Consider the following 17,868-nt stretch of genomic DNA (forward strand, 5'->3'; position numbering starts at 1 on the left):
ACAAGTACAGTCAAACATCCTGTCTAAGAGGAGCATTTCTAAAAAGCCCTTGCGGTCTTGTTTCCGTTGAAAGTCCTTCGTACATAAATCATCGACATTTAACAATACAAATTTAACAATACAAATAAAAATAATAAAAAAATAAAACATAAAAATAAAACGAATATTCATTAACTTAATTGATGCAAAGTAACATTAGAAAAATCAAATGATTTTACACCACCGATGCAAACTAACAATAAATCTAAAATAAATTACACCACTGATGCAGAACGACAAATGACAATAGATTACATAAATTACAATAAATTACAAAGACACTTCATATGTACAATGTAGATGGACAAAAAGGGGGGGGGGGGTTTGATCCGGAGAGAGTCGTGATGACTATCTCCGTTTCTGCCCCCCTGAAAGGTGTATTTTTAGGGCCGTTTTGAAGGAGGCCAAAGAGGTGCATGTTTTGAGGGCAGGAGTCAAACAGTTCCAACCTTGGGGGGCAGTATTGTAAAAAGATGATTTACCCATGTTAGTACTGTAGGAGGGGGTAATCAGGTTGTTGTTTGAGCTCCCTCTAGTGTTGTGGCTGTGGGTGTCACTAAATCTGTGGAGGTGTTTATTCAGGTATGCAGGGATTGAGGGGACTGAGGGCAGAGCTGCATTAACTATTTTCATAAATACACGCGTAACTTAATACACAACAACATGCGACTTGATGCATGACACTACTAATATAATCATCTGATGACATCACACTGGCTCCAGCAGCAACTCGCTGGCAGGTCGGCCCACAATGACCTTTTATCGCAGCACCAGCCGGTCCTCCCTGAACCGCGTCCTGGTTTAACGACGACTCGCCGTTACGCGGATCGCTGTTACAACCAGCAGAATGCACTGGCTGTGGAGTTGTGAGTATTGTTACGTACGCCGTCAGAGTAACCCAATCCACAGAAAGGGGAGGAGTCGAGACCTGACGAGTAGTAGCGGGGGGCAGGAGTTGCTGGAGCCTATCTCAGCCGACTATGGGCGAGAGGCGGGGCACACCCCGGATGCGTTGCCACGCAGAGACAGACAGCCACTCACACACGATGGACAATGTGGATTAACCAATTCAACTAAATTGCGTGTTTTTGGAGGTGGGAGAACCCGGAGAACCCGGAGAACACCCACGGCAACACAGGGGAGAACGTACAAACTCCGACCCGGTACCTTCTTACTGTGAGGTGACGGCGCTAACCGCTCTGTCACCGTGCCAACCAAACAAAAATCACCTGGCATACCCAACACAATATGTACAGTATATTTTACATATACCAATAAAAATATGTATCATGTGTACAGTATAAATGGTCTCTGGCAATTTTTTCAAGAACCCGTAGGAACTCTAAGATACACGCCCCGATGTCTTCAAAAACCTTCCCTCCCCCTCAAGGACCACATGGATCACCAATCATCACCCCAATCAACCTGTTGAAGGAGGGACTGGGGGGGGCAGCGAGATCACTTCCAGGGGTCGAGGGATCTGTTCTGCTGCAGTGGCATTACTCACCATTCCACTTTGAGCTTGATGTAGTTCAGAAGCTGTCGTTTCCCTTTACAGGTTTCACACTCCTTGGTTCCACGACCGTCACACCCAGTACACCTACACACACACACACAGACAGACACACATGCACTTTAACTTTCCTGACCGGTTGCTGCACCATGATTGTGCTGAGCCTGAGTTTTCTGAGTCCTGTCTTTTCTTCCAGACTGTAGCCCTGCAGAGACTGTGCAACAGTCTGCGCCCCCCTGCTGTTACGCTGAACGAGCGACGATGGGACAGGCCACATCTGATGTATACACGATGTACAACACAGTAGCATCGACATCGATCGCAGCTTCTAGCAGACACATACGTGCACTACCCTGCAGCCAAATCAACACTATGTAAATGAGTGGGAGGGGAATTCAGATCCCTCTCAGAAGACCCCCCCCATCAGGTTGGAAGGACCCCGTTATTCTTCTGGGGGACTTCTCTGCTCACGTGGGCAGTAACAGCGAAGCCTGGAGAGGGAGGGGTGCTTGGAATGAACGGCCTCCCCGATCTGACCGCAAGTGGTATTCTGTTGTTGGACTACTGCACTAGTCACAGTCGATCAATAAGGAAAACCTTGTCCGGCCACAGGAAAGTCAATACGTGCACATGGCACCAGGCCACCCAAGGCCGGAGGGTGAAGATTGACATTGTTGTCCTGTCACCGGACTGGTCGTGTGTCTTGGACACTCGGGTGCAGAGCTTTAACCACCTGGTGGTGAGTTGGATCTGCTGGCGGAGTATGGGGCCAGACAGACTCGACAGGCTCAAAAGTGTTTTGGGGGTCTGTTGGAATAGCAGAATCCTCTGTTATTGCGGTCTTCAACGTCCACCTCCGGGAGCCTGGGGACTGAGTCTGAGTGGACTGAGTTGTTGAAGCAGCTGCTCGGAGCTGTGATAACAGGGTCTCCGGTGCTTGTCGCGGCGGTAATCCCCAAACTCGGTGGTGGACACCGGCAGTAAGGGATACCATCAAGCTGAAGGAGTCTTATCGAGCCTTGTTGACTCGAGGAACTCCGGAGGCAGCTGAAGTTTACCGGCAGGCCAAGCATACCGCGGTCTGAGTGGTTATGGAGGGAAACATTTAGGTCTGGGAGGGGTTTGGCTACCAGTTGACCATGTCTCCCGGCTGGCCTGGGGACATCTCGGGATCCCCGGAAGGGTTGTAGGAGGTGTCTGAGGAAAGGGAAGTCTGGAAATCGCTACTCAGACTGCGGCCGCCTCGACCCGGCTCTGGTTAAACGGAAGAAGACTGATGGATGGGCTCATGCTCATCCCATTTTCAGAACAAATCTGAAATTGTTGTACCATAGTAGCAGGATTACATTTTTCAGGAGTCCATCCATAGCCACTGAATTGTATAAAGGCAACTCTCTGTCTCGCTACCAGTTACATACATGTCAACCTCAATATTTGTTAAACTGTAAGACTTGTTACCACACATACAAAAATCGTGAAATGCATTCAATTGTTAGATTAAGAAATAAACTATGTTTTAATTCTCCTGACAATTCAGGAAGCAACTATATTTACCCACAGGAAAAGACTTGAAACGTACAGAATGTACCTGTTGACGCACCTAGTTCGTACAAATGTTTAATGGCATTGCGCGTATTGAACCCAGACTATTGACTGTGACTACTAGCCCCCACCACTCATGACCTCTCTTTTCCTTTAGCATCACAGCGGGTGCAGCTCTCATTATTCTTAGTCCCAGAGCCGTCACACACCCAGCAGGTTTTCTGGAGACACACACAAACAGAAATGTTAACAGGAACAACTTCTTTGTTCTAGTTCAAACTGTTTGTATCGATATAATAATCTGCTACATCCTTCTCCTTTTATACATCAAACATTTCCTGATTTTAAGATCATGCATCAGATACATAGGCAAACCAGAATTATAAGATTGCGACAAATGATTGATTGTCTGCACGACCGCCTGCTTACATCATAGCCACTTCCGTCGCACACTTCACAAGGTGCTGTCCCGGTGGCATGGCAGGTACTGCAGTCCTAGACACACAAAGACACACAGTTTCTTCAGCTGCCAATGTTGTGGGTTAAACAAAACTTGAATTAACCTGCTGCCAAACAGTTTTTACTGTGACCTGAAATGTGGCAAACTGCACTCCATAGGGCATTCTTGAAGTGTTTCTACAAAAATATCCCAATCCCTCTCAGAAGACTCCCGTCTACTCCTCAAGGAGGACTTTGAAGCTGTGAATCCTTGAAGATATCAATGGATATTGGATCCCCCAAAACCTTCAAAAACACCCCTCTAGTGACAGAGAAACTACTGCTGTACTTCCGGCAGGGGGGTCGACATAGCAAATCAACCTTCTCCGCTTCACCCTGTCCTTTGTATTCAAGTGACACTCAAATGACAGAGAGGACTTTGTCCCAACCTATGGACTCATTAAACCCTACAATGTCTGAATATTTCACACATACAGTGGTGATCTAAAGTTTGGGCACCCCAGGTCAAAATTTGTGCAAACGTCAAATGCTGATTTTTGTGGTGAGGATGGAGGAGAGGTTTTCTACTGATGACACTTCCATGTTTGTACAGGTATCGCTTTATAACTCAGTGTCTGCAGAGCTTCCTTGATGGATGGTGCAGCCAAGCGTGGGCTCTGACTTCTCTCTGTTCTTTCTGATATTTCATTCTGAACAGAGGAAACTGGCACCTGAAACCGCTTTTCTATCGTCTTATAACCTTCCCCTGCTTTGTGTGCATCAGTTATGATCAGGGTTGAAGGGCGCTGCTTAGGGGAACCCACGGTGCTGGATTGTTGGGGCAAGGTCAGATGAGTGTGAGTATTTAAGAACCGTTGAAATCTGCATCACCTGGTCTTTCCTCATGATGATTGAGAACAAGATATAAGCCTGTTGGGTTAATTCAGGTCTCAGCTTGACAAAGCGGGGCGCTCCAAGGGATTAAGCGTGGCTCGACTTTTGCACGGGCCTTTTTTCCTTTTCTGTTATTTAAAAAATGTAAATGACAGAAATGAAGTCACATTGTCTTTGGCATGTTATGGGATTGTCTCACAAACTTTAGATCACCACTATAGCACCAAATAATTATGTTAATAAGAGCTAAAGATGCACCGATCGATTGGTCGATTCCTCCGTAAGAAACCGATCTTTTGCACCAATGTCATCTACTTCCGCAAAGGTCTGAAAGTCCGCCCGTCTCCATCTGCTCTGCCATGCTCAATGCTGCATTGTGTGCTGCTGATAGATGGGGTCCTCATCCTCCTCCTCTGTTCAGAGATGGTTTCTCCAGTTTGACAAAAATGGCTTTGTTAACTCCTCTCTCAAACCATCTCTTCCCTGACATTACTGTCCTCAAAGGAGTGTCACGTGTCTTTCACCTGCCTTCCCTGGCTAAGACTTGGACATTACTGTCCTTAAAGGAGTGTCACGTGTCTTTCACCTGCCTTCCCTGGCTAAGACTTGGACATTACTGTCCTCAAAGGAGTGTCACGTGTCTTTCACCTGCCTTCCCTGGCTAAGGCCTGGACATTACTGTCCTCAAAGGAGTGTCACGTGTCTTTCACCTGCCTTCCCTGGCTAAGGCCTGGACATTACTGTCCTCAAACTAGTGTCACGTGTCTTTCACCTGCCTTCCCTGGCTAAGACTTGGACATTACTGCCCTCAAAGGAGTGTCACGTGTCTTTCACCTGCCTTCCCTGGCTAAGACTTGGACATTACTGTCCTCAAAGGAGTGTCATGTGTCTTTCACCTGCCTTCCCTGGCTAAGGCCTGGACATTACTGTCCTCAAAGGAGTGTCACGTGTCTTTCACCTGCCTTCCCTGGCTAAGACTTGGACATTACTGTCCTCAAAGGAGTGTCACGTGTCTTTCACCTGCCTTCCCTGGCTAAGACTTGGACATTACTGTCCTCAAAGGAGTGTCACGTGTCTTTCACCTGCCTTCCCTGGCTAAGGCCTGGACATTACTGTCCTCAAAGGAGTGTCCCATGTCTTTCACCTGCCTTCCCTGGCTAAGGCCTGGACATTACTGTCCTCAAAGGAGTGTCACGTGTCTTTCACCTGCCTTCCCTGGCTAAGGCCTGGACATTACTGTCCTCAAACTAGTGTCACGTGTCTTTCACCTGCCTTCCCTGGCTAAGACTTGGACATTACTGCCCTCAAAGGAGTGTCACGTGTCTTTCACCTGCCTTCCCTGGCTAAGACTTGGACATTACTGTCCTCAAAGGAGTGTCATGTGTCTTTCACCTGCCTTCCCTGGCTAAGGCCTGGACATTACTGTCCTCAAAGGAGTGTCACGTGTCTTTCACCTGCCTTCCCTGGCTAAGACTTGGACATTACTGTCCTCAAAGGAGTGTCACGTGTCTTTCACCTGCCTTCCCTGGCTAAGACTTGGACATTACTGTCCTCAAAGGAGTGTCACGTGTCTTTCACCTGCCTTCCCTGGCTAAGGCCTGGACATTACTGTCCTCAAAGGAGTGTCCCATGTCTTTCACCTGCCTTCCCTGGCTAAGGCCTGGACATTACTGTCCTCAAAGGAGTGTCACGTGTCTTTCACCTGCCTTCCCTGGCTAAGGCCTGGACATTACTGTCCTCAAAGGAGTGTCCCATGTCTTTCACCTGCCTTCCCTGGCTAAGACTTGGACATTACTGTCCTCAAACTAGTGTCCTGTTTCTTTCAGGTGGTGGTGGACTGCTGAGTCTTGTCCTGAGGGCTCGTGGAGCGGTCAATGTCTTCGTAGTAAAAGTTTTTTCTGCTTTAATTGTTTGCTTTATATTGATTGGTTTAAATCTATGTTCTTATACTAATAATGACTGTATATAATCAGTTTTTTGTATTTATCATATTCTTCATATTACTCTCAACACTCACATGGACAAATCTGCAGTAAAACCTCCTCCTGCTACCGGTACCACTCTATCAGCGATTGTTTGTTAACCTATATCTTTGCGTATCTTCTTCTCTTGCGCTTTAATGTGCTGCTCTTTGTCCTCCTAATTGTCACACTGGGATAAATAAAGATGATTCTGATATAAGAACAAATACTAAGTTGTATTAATACCACACAAAACATCTAGAACATCTGGAGCCTTTAAAGTTTAAAGGAACAATAAAAATAAAACCAGTGAATAAAAATAGCAACAGGATGCTCTTTGATGGACAGCTCTTGTTAGCCAGTTACCTGAACGGAGGAAGTGTAGGGCACACGGATCTCCTCTGTGTGATTGGTGAAGAGACTGGGAGTCTTGGCTTGGATATCCCAGGGCCGGGGAGCCGGCTGGGTGTAGAAGTCAGCCGGCTCACCTGCCAGGCGCAAAAGAGAGATGTCTAGCTGTCATTCAAAGCACCTGGAACCTTCTGCCAGAGGTGTCTTCACAGTTTTCTCTCCTCAGGCTCGTCGATGCAGGTTCATCAATACATCGACAACCTTGAGTTGTTTGTGGTATTTAAGAAGTATTTTTCTCACTTTTGTTTAAAGTTTCAAATACATCCAAAAATAATCAACTGTCGTTATTCAGTCTTGTCTCAGTCATGCATTTTCTATGCTAGACTGTGCAGTACTAGCATTGAATGTACTGAAACACTCTCAGCGCATTACCAAAGAGATTTAGCACATTTACGTTTTAAAGCTATATTGCATATGCATGTACACAATCTCAATTCTTGACAAGAAAGAACTCTAGGATAAAGAAACGTAACAAATTAACAAAGGACAGATCTCGCATCAGGGACAATGGCCATAGTTACCCTCGCCGAAGCGGAAGCGAGGGTATTGCAATTGGGTGCTTTTGTATGTTTGTCTGTCTGTCTGTTTGTCTGTCTGTCTGTCTGTTTGTTTGTCTGTCCAGGTGCATAACTCAAAAACTAGTAACCCAATCAACTTGAAAATATTACACAAGCAAGGTTCTGTCCGTGGCTCAGTCCTCCCCGAGAATGGCGTTGATCCGGATCTGGATCCAGATTCTAGAATTATTTTTACATCTGGAATTGTGCCTGTGCTGTAAACTGCCACTTTAAGAGGGAGGGGCACGAATGGCATGATGGGAAAAAGAGTCCAGAAGATGGCTTGTAGTACATTCCGGAGCAGCAAGCTAGAGCAGGTTTGGCCCCTCTGATCCGGAAGCCCTGTTTACTGTCTCACAAGATCCAATAGTCTATTGGAGGCGGGGTCTGCAGTCTCTGATTGTCTTTCTAGTTTGAATTCAGAAAGAATCAAAGTATCAAATATTTCTATCATGAGGATATAAACAGAGGATTTTAAACCAAGCTTAAAAGGGGACATATTATGAAAAACTCACTTTCCCCATGTTTCTACACTATTATGGTGATTTTGGGTCCTTATCAACCTAAAACAGAAAAATAAACCATCCAGTCAACCCTTCGTAGTTTGGGTAGGTCTGTAATCACTTCCTGGAACCAGACAGAGAGAACACATTTCCCCTGTTCTGGCGTCTCTGCATTGGCTTCCTGTTAGGCCACAAATTGAATATAAAATCCTTCTACTCACTTTTAAAGCCCTCAAAAGCCAGGCCCCTCCTTACCTTACAGAGCTCATTATCCCATATTGCCCCACTAGAACCCTGCGGTCCCAAAACGCTGGCCTGCTCTTGGTTCCAAAAATTTCCAAGAGCAGACAGGGGGGCGGAGCTTTCAGTTATCAAGCTCCTTTATTGTGGAATCAGCTCCCTGATTGGTTCGTGAGACAGACACCATCTCTATGTTCAAGAGTAGACTAAAGACTTTCCTTCTAAACAAAGCTTATAACTAATCGATGCAATAATCAATATAATCAATATGCTGTCATAGGCCAGCACTGGTGGCTTAACATCATGACACACTGAGCTCCTCCCCCTTTATCTGGTTATTCATGTTATATATATTATGTTATTCATGTGAGTAATCTCTCTCTCTCCCCTGTAGTCTTGTGCTCTCTCTCCCTCTGTTTGTCCCTCTTTCTGTCTCTGTCTGCAGGTCCTTCTGTCCGTGGTGCTGCAGAACCTGGACCTGTGCCCCTCAACACTGATATCCATATCGCTAGCATTAGCTAGCATTATTTTTGATTCACTCGCTCTCTCTCTCTCTCTCTCTCAAACCAGCCGGTCAGACAGATGGCTGTCCACCATGAGCCTAGGTTCTGTCCAAGGTTTCTGGCTGTTAAAGGGAAGTTTTTCCTTGCCTCTGTCACAAAGTTCTTGCTCTTGTGGGTCAAGTTGGGTTCTGTGTTTCCCTGATAATCCTGTAAATTGCCTTGAGATGACTTCCTGTTGTGATCTTGTGCTATAGAAATAAAACTGAATTGAATCGATTCCTATTGTAGGAAGATGGATGTGTGTGTGTGTGTACCTTCATGTGGTTTATGGGCCCACTCAGTTGATCTGGACTCAGTAAATGTCTCCAGCCGGTACTACAGAATACAAACACACAAATACATTCAACATGTGCAGCATTTGAGCCATGAGAGAGGTCATTTTATATTCAAGGTCAAAGATAAATAAAGACAAATAATCAACAAGACCAGCCTTTTGGAATAATACAAAAGTAATATTAAAAACAATGCATTTCAGACAGCTACGTCAGTGGTAAGTGTGCGATGTCACTTCCTGTTTAGTTTTAGTTCCACTGCGTCTCTGTTGCTCCGTTTTAAACAATGTGTCGAAAACTATCATAATTAACCTCGACGGTTACAGTTTGTGTCTTTAACACATCCCAGTTGTCTCCCTCCCTGTCTAACTACACTCTTGCTGAAGCACCCTCTTACACATGTTCCAACTGATTAGCTTAGTCATGGATTCTCCCTTACTCAGATGTTTCGCTACTCCCTCTGCCTTGTTTAGCGATAATGGTACGTGTAATAATCTTCCCCGCAGTTGTGTGCTCTCTCTCCCTCTGTTGGTCCCTCTTTGTGTCTCAGTCTGCAGGTCTTTCTGTCCGTGGCACTGTGAAACCTGGACCTGTTGATGTCAAATCAGATATCCTGATTGCTAGCATTAGCATTTAAAGTTAAATGTAGCTTCTCTTCAGTCAGTGGTTTGCTCAACAGCCTACTACTGCTGTACTTTTGGCTTGTCCCGTGAGGGGTCGCCACAGCAACCCAACGTTCTCCACTTCACCCTGTCCTTTGCATTGTCCTCCCCAACACCAGCCACTCTCATGTCCTCCCTCACTACGTCCATGTCTCTTCTCCTGGGTCGTCCTCTAGTCCTGTCCTTTGCATCGTCCTCCCCAACACCAGCCACTCTCATGTCCTCCCTCACTACGTCCATGTCTCTTCTCCTGGGTCGTCCTCCAGCCCTGTCCTTTGCATCGTCCTTCCCAACACCAGCCACTCTCATGTCCTCCCTCACTACGTCCATGTCTCTTCTCCTGGGTCGTCCTCTAGTCCTGTCCTTTGCATCGTCCTCCCCAACACCAGCCACTCTCATTTCCTCCCTCACTACGTCCATGTCTCTTCTCCTGGGTCGTCCTCTAGTCCTGTCCTTTGCATCGTCCTCCCCAACACCAGCCACTCTCATGTCCTCCCTCACTACGTCCATGTCTCTTCTCCTGGATCATCCTCTAGTCCTGTTCCCTGGCAGTTCCATCCTCAGCATCCTTCTACCGATATAGTCCCTGTCTCTCCTCTGGACATGTCCAAACCATCAAAGTCTGGTCTCTGACCTTGTCTCCAAACGTCTAACCTTCACTGTCCCTCTTATTGTCTCATTTCTAATCCTGTCCAACCTGGTCACTCCCAAGGAGAACCTCAGCATCTTCATCTCCTCCACTTCAACATACTGGTGTCATTTTGTGGTGGTCACAGTGAGGGAAGGACATGAGGTAGCTGTAATTCCCGAGTTAGTTTTAACCCCTGGATTGTATGAGTAATTATGCACAGAAGTAGTCCATAAAGAATCAGTTAACACTTAAATGAAATGCTAATGAAAATCAATCAAAAGTCTACATTTGATCAGCTGATGGTACCAGCCTGAAAGGATATGAACGGATCATCTCTATAAGAAAAACTTTGACCGGTACTGATGAGGCATCAACATTGACTAACCCTGTAGGTATTGAATGGCTCCATGTTTGTGATGACTCCATCATTGGCAGGAGCTTTACTGTAGCAGCAATGAGAAGACGCAAAGCTCTTGAAAGCCTCGCGGGCCACATCCTCTGACAGAGATGGGATGCTACAACACACACAAGCAGAACCACATCATGAGCTAGCCTACTTCCATCTGCATGACATTGTCAACGGTCACACATGCATGAAATCTCAGAGTCATCTAAGAAACTTTGACTGAGCACTCTGAACAAATGAGTGCGGTGTCTTTTTGTGACATTTAGTGCAAAATGAAGAAATAAATTAAATGCACCTCTTAAGTGCGGGTGGCATTTGCAGTGGCTCAGTTGGTTGGGGCTTGGGTTGGGAACCGGAGGGTCACAGGTTCAAATCCCGGCCAACAGAAAAAATATGGAGTGTGGACTGGTGAGAGGGGCCAGTCAACCTCCAGGGCCAGAGCTGAGGTGCCCTTGAGCAGGGTACAATTCCCCCAAACGCTCCAGTGTGCCGAGCATGGCACCCTCACCCAAACCACACACCCATGTGGCTATGGAGAGTACCCAGCTGTCCTCGAGTCCAATGTTCTTCTGGGGGATTTCAACGCTCACATGGGCAGTGACAGTGAGACTTGGAGGGAGGTGATTGGGATGAATGGCCACCCCGAACTTCAATCAAATTTGAACAAGTCCAGTTTTTGCTCTGTGATCTACCATGACCTGGATGACTGAGAACCTACTCAGACATGTCACTGCACTGATTCTGATAGCATGTCAGCAGTCAGCCGGGTGATTGTGCAATCCATGGTGAGGCTCAGCCAGCTGGTGCCTCACCGTAAGTCTCTTCTCAGTACAGTAGTCCCTCATTTTCCACGGGGGTTACGTTCCAAAAACAACCCGCAATAAGTGAAATCCGCAATGTAGTAATCTTTATTTTTTTTCAATTATTATACATGTACATAAATGTTTTAAGGCTGTAAAACCCCTCACCACACACTTTATACACGTTTAACAGTCAGGCATTAATCTAAATAGATTGTTTCAGTATTATAGAATGAAACCAAAGATCAAAACCTTTTCAGAACTAAACATTTGTTTGAGAAATAAAAATATATAGTACGTACAGTAAACGTTTTCCTGTTAATAATGTTAAGGCGTGCAGGTCGAGGAAAGAGCCGCTTGGAGTGCAGAAGAACAAATATTCTACTCGTGCTGTCTTTAGCCTCTCATGCTGCTTTATTGGATAGCTTAGCACAGCAGCGCGGCTACATATATCAACAGGAAGAAACGAAACCCAAAAGGGACGTGACGTTTATGCTCCTCCAAAATAAAAGCCTCTTTTTACACAGAGAAGAAGAGCGCTATTAAACAAACGCTTAACAAATAAACATGATAGCTTTTAGAAATAACCAATTTAATTTTAATGATCAACCTACGAGGTTGAACACATGAGAAGTTGTTAATAGCAACTCGCGCGTATTTCACAGTTCCTCCGACCGCGCCCCTTCGTCTTGCGTCGCTTCAAGGCGCGTTCAAGTGCAAAAAATAAAATCTGAAAAATTGTAATAAAACTCCGCGAAGCAGCGAAGTCCCAGAAAATGAACCGCATTATATCGAGGGACTACTGTAGTTGAGCGATAAATGTCAAAATTCAGCAATTTTAAATGAAAGATAATCTAAAACTTTTGAAATAGAAAATATATTTTTCGTACAAAACATTGTATAAATATAATTATTTAATGTATTTTTTATTTTTTTGCACGGCAGCCAGTGAGACACGGCCTTACCTGCCTCCCCTGACTGCACGCCACAGAGTTCAATGCTGATGCAAACTTTGCAGGCAATAATTACATTGTGCATGCGTCCCATTGGTGGAATTATTACAGCCTCAAATGCACACAGGTTAACAGGATGGTGAGCAGCTCAATCAGACCTGAGACATCAGATCTTACCTCCAATCATCAGGTTCAGGGCCCGGCTGAGGTGGGGCAAGAGGCTCCAGGGGCACAGGGGGAGGCAAGTAACCACCTGCAGCAAAAAACATAACTATAGCTAGTTGCACCAACGTGAATATTTCTAAAAGTGTGTGGGTTAGACTCTTACCTCCTCCTTCCACAGTGCCTTCATACCCAGGCACGCTGCCAAACATGTGGGCCGCAGGGGTATTAAGAGGGGGATACAGCGCTGTGATAAACAACAGGAACAGATTCAAAAATCAGATAAAAGACATAACGAGATCGTTAAGGATGTTTAATCAGGATAATCAGTGAAAACATCGGGTAGCTTGACTAGTGAGAGAGACGAGGTGGTAAGAAAGGAATGAGAGCAACAAGGAAGTTAAGAGTTAGACAAGGAGAGCATGGTGCAAAGAACTTATGGATATGGTAGGAATACAGAGGGTAGGAAAGGATTGCAAGAAAAAAGAAAAGAGAAAGGGAGGATAGTGTAGACTGAATCAGGGTTATTATAGTTAACGAAAACTAACAAAAAAACGAAAACTAGAATTGAAAAAACATTTTTGTTAACTAGAACTAAATAAAAACTAGAATTAAAAGAGAAAACGAAAACTAACTAAAACGGTATTGTCCGTTCACAAAACTAACTAAAACGAATAAAAATTAAGGACACTAATCCCTTCGTTTTCGTCTTTATCGATTTTGAAATTGATTTATTTTGCTCGAGGAGTTTTACGTCCGTCCGGCTGTTCCCGTCACGGGTTGGTGACGTCACTAGCGACGGAAGCCGGCAGGAAGCGCCGAGCGCTCCAGCCCCGTGTGGGATGTGTTTATTACGACGGAGAGAAACAAGAAAGCTAACTGCGAGTAGCCCCCCGTAACAGAAGCAGCCCCCCAGCTAGCAGTTAGCACCGCGAAGGAGACAACAATAAGGGACTGCTTTTAACCTGCACCGACTGGAGCCCCCCCCCCACACACACACACACTGGGGGGGCATGGCTCGCTGCATTAATGAGACATGAGAAGAAGATGAGCTGCTTGGAGCCAAGCCCAAAGTGAGGAGCCCCCTGATGGAGCCCCCTGATGGAGCCCCCTGATGGAGCCCCCCTCAGCCAGGAGGACCTGGAGATGATCTGGATGAACCGTGGATTGGATTAGAGACGGACGACGAGGACACTGAACACGTTGGTGAGTGGTTCTAGTCCCAAATACATTAATTTTGTTGACCTTTTATGCTGATATAAAATGAAACAATAATCAGTGTTGTAAAGTTTAATTTATATTAAAACCCCATAAAGTCCCAAAAGGAGAGGAAATAAATTATTTGCTCTCTTTTAGTCATTCTGATCCAAAACCTAAAATGCCAATCACAAATGTTGGAGCCTCCATCCGCTAAAACCTGAAATGTATAATTATCACACTGACATCATCGTTATTGTCATGTCATGATTTCAGATCTAATATTGGGCTTCATTATAAATATACAATATTAAATGTGTTATCCTGGGGAAGCTAATTTAGGGTGCTAACAGTGTAAGAAATTAAATATCAGGAAACAAGTAACGTTAATATCCCTGCTGTAAAAACAAGGGTTATTACAAAGTCCTAATTCATGAATAATTATTAAACTGTACTATTCTTTGTGTGTTTTACATTTGTTTGTTCTTTTTGCTCAGAGCTTGACCTGCCAGAGTTCCAGAGGATCCATGTCTGGCTCACACCCTCCAGCTCACCCTGAACGCTGTCCTGAAGTACCCAAATACTGACTCACTGATATCAAGAGCCAGAAAGCTCGTCCACGCTGAGAGCAAATCATCAGCGGCAAATGAAGTATTAATCACAAAGTGTGGCTGAACTCTGGTCCGAGATTGTAGCACGTTAGCAGCTACGCTGTGGACTGTTACGGTTGGTTGTTTAAAATTACTGAATAAATGTTTGAAATGTTATCTTTTGTTGAGTTGTATTATTTTATTATATTTTAATCCTGCATCTGACAAATAACTGATAGTATGAAAAACTAAAACTAATAAAAACTAAATTAAACTAATAAAAACAAAACTAAAACTAATAAAAACTCTAAAAACTAACTAAAACTAACTGAATTAGAGAAAAGAAATTCAAAACTAACTAAAACTAACTGAATTAGAGAAAAGAAATTCAAAACTAACTAAAACTAACTGAATTAGAGAAAAGAAATTCAAAACTAACTAAAACTAAACTATAATTAAAAATCCAAAACTATTATAACCCTGGACTGAATGGAAAAAGTAAAAAAGGATGAGCAAGAGATGGCGAGCATAAGGCAGATGTGAAAAGTACAGCCATATACGACCATTTGGGCTGTTTAATCTCGCCCACAAAACCTGTCGAAATTACATTATCAAATTAAATAAAAGTAATTCATTTCACCTTTTCCCTGCAATGTCTACATTTCCGAAAAAGATATCAGTCAAACACACAGACTTCTGTTGAAGTGTGTTTATTACCCTCAAATTCAGCTGAATTTGTCCGATTTTCAAAGTTCCGCTACAATCTCCGTCTCTTCCTGCTTCTTCTCATGTAATAAACACCGATCGTTCACCTAACAACAGCAGTGCTGCCACCTATGGGTGGACAGCTAGTCATTACAGTAGTGTAGAACTCTGATATTCACAGAGGAGCTCCACCAGACCGCCGGTCTTACAGCTGAGTCAATTCCACATCAGAGCACGTCAGCGGATTTGTTGCCTGCACAGAGGAGGTTCCGTTTGTCTGTCTGTTAGCAAGTTTGTGGAAAAACTGCTGGCCGGATCTTGATGAAAAATAATCTGAAGATGGGTCTTGGTCTAATTTAGATCCCTTTAAATTCGGATACCAATCTGGATTTCTTAAATAAAGTGGATTTTCCCATTTACTGAGAATGGCTTTAAAAAGCACTCAGAGAGCGCAGACCTCCGCCGAGCAGCTCAATAGAACAGAAAGCCTTTATTGTCATTGCAGACACAGAACTGGATTTAAATCTGAACGGTTTTACATGGAACGTACAAACCGGATTCAAAGAAGGCTAAACTGACATTCTCAATAAAGAAACGGTTTCAATGAATTTGGATATTCTTGGAATCAACAAAGGAGGAAAGCCCCAGCAGTGCAGCCCCTGAGCTCGGACCCCTCCCTGCCCCGGTATTGCTCAACCTCCAAACCAAGTTTCACACTGCCCCGCCCCCCCTGCCCCGGTATTGCTCAACCTCCAAACCAAGTTGCACACTGCCCCTTTAAATGATAGAACGTTGTGTCCTTTATTTACATTCATTTTCTACCCCCCCCCCCCCCCCCTGCCCCTCCCTGCAGCTTCAGTTACATTGAAGTCTGGACCTCGCCCCATCCTGCCTGAACTTGTTCCGCATATTTGCACTCTTCCTGTGCATTTAATTGGGAAAAGCCCCCCCAGGGTTTCCGACTGAAACACGGTGGAGACCTTGGGGGGGGGGGGGGGGGGTATTTAATCTGGTGCCAAATAAACAGATCTCTAAAAACTGTTTGAAAAACTGAAATATGTTTTTATTATTCTGCACAAAGTGTGACAGCAAATGGCGGTTCGACTGTTCCTTTTTTCTTTTTTCTCTCTCGGTGCCCCCCCCCCCCCCCTAACATAGATCATGAACGGTTGCATTTACACTCGTCAAATCAGATTCAAGCTTACAGTTGAAGGCATATTTGGAAAGATTTGAATCACATTAAACGTTGTTTGTTGTTGTTGTTGTTGTTGCCGGACTGCATGCCTGCAACAAGCCGCCCACGTGACCGCCGCGCTCGCGCGTCTTTTCGTTTTTCCGTTTCGTTTTTCTCTTCCTACCTGCGCTGCTCATCCTGTTGTCTTCTTATCCGGACTCGTAAATATGTTCCGTGGACCAGCTGTCGGTCTCCGCTCCGCTCCGCTCCGCGCTGCTGCAAAACAACAAGACAACAGCTGACTTCCGGTCGCACCTTCACAATAAACGTCTAATATATCGGTTTGAGATTCAAATTACCGATAGATTAAAAAAAAAAAAATTTTTACACCGACGATGTCCAACAAATGTGGAAGAGCAAACACGAAGAATCAGCCTGATCGACATCAATGAACCAGCTCCTTCACACAAGATGCAGTATCAAATATCGGGCGGCTGGGGGCCTGTGGGTCATCCAGTGATCAGAAGGTCGGTGGTTCGACTGTCTGCATGTCGAAGTGTCCAAATTGCTCCCAGTGGGTCTGGCAGCACATTGCATGCAGTATGAATATGTGTGAATGGGTGAATGGGTGAATGTGAGGCCGAATGTAAAGCGCTTTGAGCACCGCGAGGCGGAGCGGTGGAAAAAGTGCAGCCCATTTACCATTTAAACAGAAGGAACAATGTCTCCATCCATCCAAACAGTTTTCTTTCACTCTGCAGATGGCGTCTATCCCAGCTCGCTGTGGGCCAGAGGCAGGGTACACCCCGAACGCGTCGCCAGGAACAGTCCTGTTAGTTATAACACCTATTTACAACGTGTACTCTCTGCAGAAATACAACTGGATGATTGCTGTAGGCTTTTACTTTGAAGGAATCATGATTCCTTTTCCGGTAACATGAATCCGCTCCAGTGGAGGAATGCGTGCCACACCCCGTCTGAACCTACTGAAAGGAGCAGATTCCACCGGGGTGCAAAGTAACGCGAGCATAAAAACGAAATGAACGGTTGAAGACGGACTGAAAACGTTCCCTCGATACGCAGCTCTGCAGACGCAGCTCTGGAGACGCAGCTCTGCAGACGCAACTCTGCAGACGCAGCTCTGCAGACGCAGCTCTGCAGACGCAGCTCTAGAGACGCAGCTCTGCAGACGCAGCTCTGCAGACGCAGCTCTAGAGACGCAGCTCTGCAGACGCAGCTCTGGAGACGCAGCTCTGGAGACGCAGCTCTGCAGACGCAGCTCTGGAGACGCAGCTCTGCAGACGCAGCTCTGCAGACGCAGCTCTGCAGACGCAGCTCTGCAGACGCAGCTCTGCAGACGCAGCTCTAGAGACGCAGCTCTGCAGACGCAGCTCTGCAGACGCAGCTCTGCAGACGCAGCTCTGCAGACGCAGCTCTGCAGACGCAGCTCTAGAGACGCAGCTCTGCAGACGCAGCTCTGCAGACGCAGCTCTGCAGACGCAGCTCTGCAGACGCAGCTCTGGAGATGCAGCTCTAGAGACGCAGCTCTGCAGACGCAGCTCTGCAGACGCAGCTCTGCAGACGCAGCTCTGCAGACGCAGCTCTGCAGACGCAGCTCTGCAGACGCAGCTCTGCAGACGCAGCTCTGGAGACGC

The 17,868-nt window shown here is 45.6% G+C and overlaps 1 protein-coding gene across 1 annotated transcript in view; it reads right to left on the bottom strand.

Moving 5' to 3' along the window:
• LOC137898343 (protein SSUH2 homolog) overlaps nt 1-16,470 on the bottom strand; it is a 25,769-nt gene extending 9,299 nt beyond the window's left edge. The window contains exons 1-9 of the mRNA XM_068742369.1: nt 16,398-16,470; nt 12,714-12,794; nt 12,563-12,638; nt 10,612-10,741; nt 8,916-8,976; nt 6,754-6,875; nt 3,524-3,589; nt 3,236-3,315; nt 1,547-1,639 (exon numbers count right to left, since the gene is read on the bottom strand). Of these exons, the coding sequence (XP_068598470.1) occupies nt 1,547-1,639; nt 3,236-3,315; nt 3,524-3,589; nt 6,754-6,875; nt 8,916-8,976; nt 10,612-10,741; nt 12,563-12,638; nt 12,714-12,794; nt 16,398-16,410 (722 nt within the window). The 5' untranslated portion in view covers nt 16,411-16,470. The remainder of the gene's footprint in view (nt 1-1,546; nt 1,640-3,235; nt 3,316-3,523; nt 3,590-6,753; nt 6,876-8,915; nt 8,977-10,611; nt 10,742-12,562; nt 12,639-12,713; nt 12,795-16,397) is intronic.
• Between the last annotated feature and the right edge of the window lie 1,398 nt (nt 16,471-17,868).

Source organism: Brachionichthys hirsutus, chromosome 8 (genome assembly GCF_040956055.1).
Source record: "Brachionichthys hirsutus isolate HB-005 chromosome 8, CSIRO-AGI_Bhir_v1, whole genome shotgun sequence".
NCBI classification, from domain to species: domain Eukaryota; kingdom Metazoa; phylum Chordata; class Actinopteri; order Lophiiformes; family Brachionichthyidae; genus Brachionichthys; species Brachionichthys hirsutus.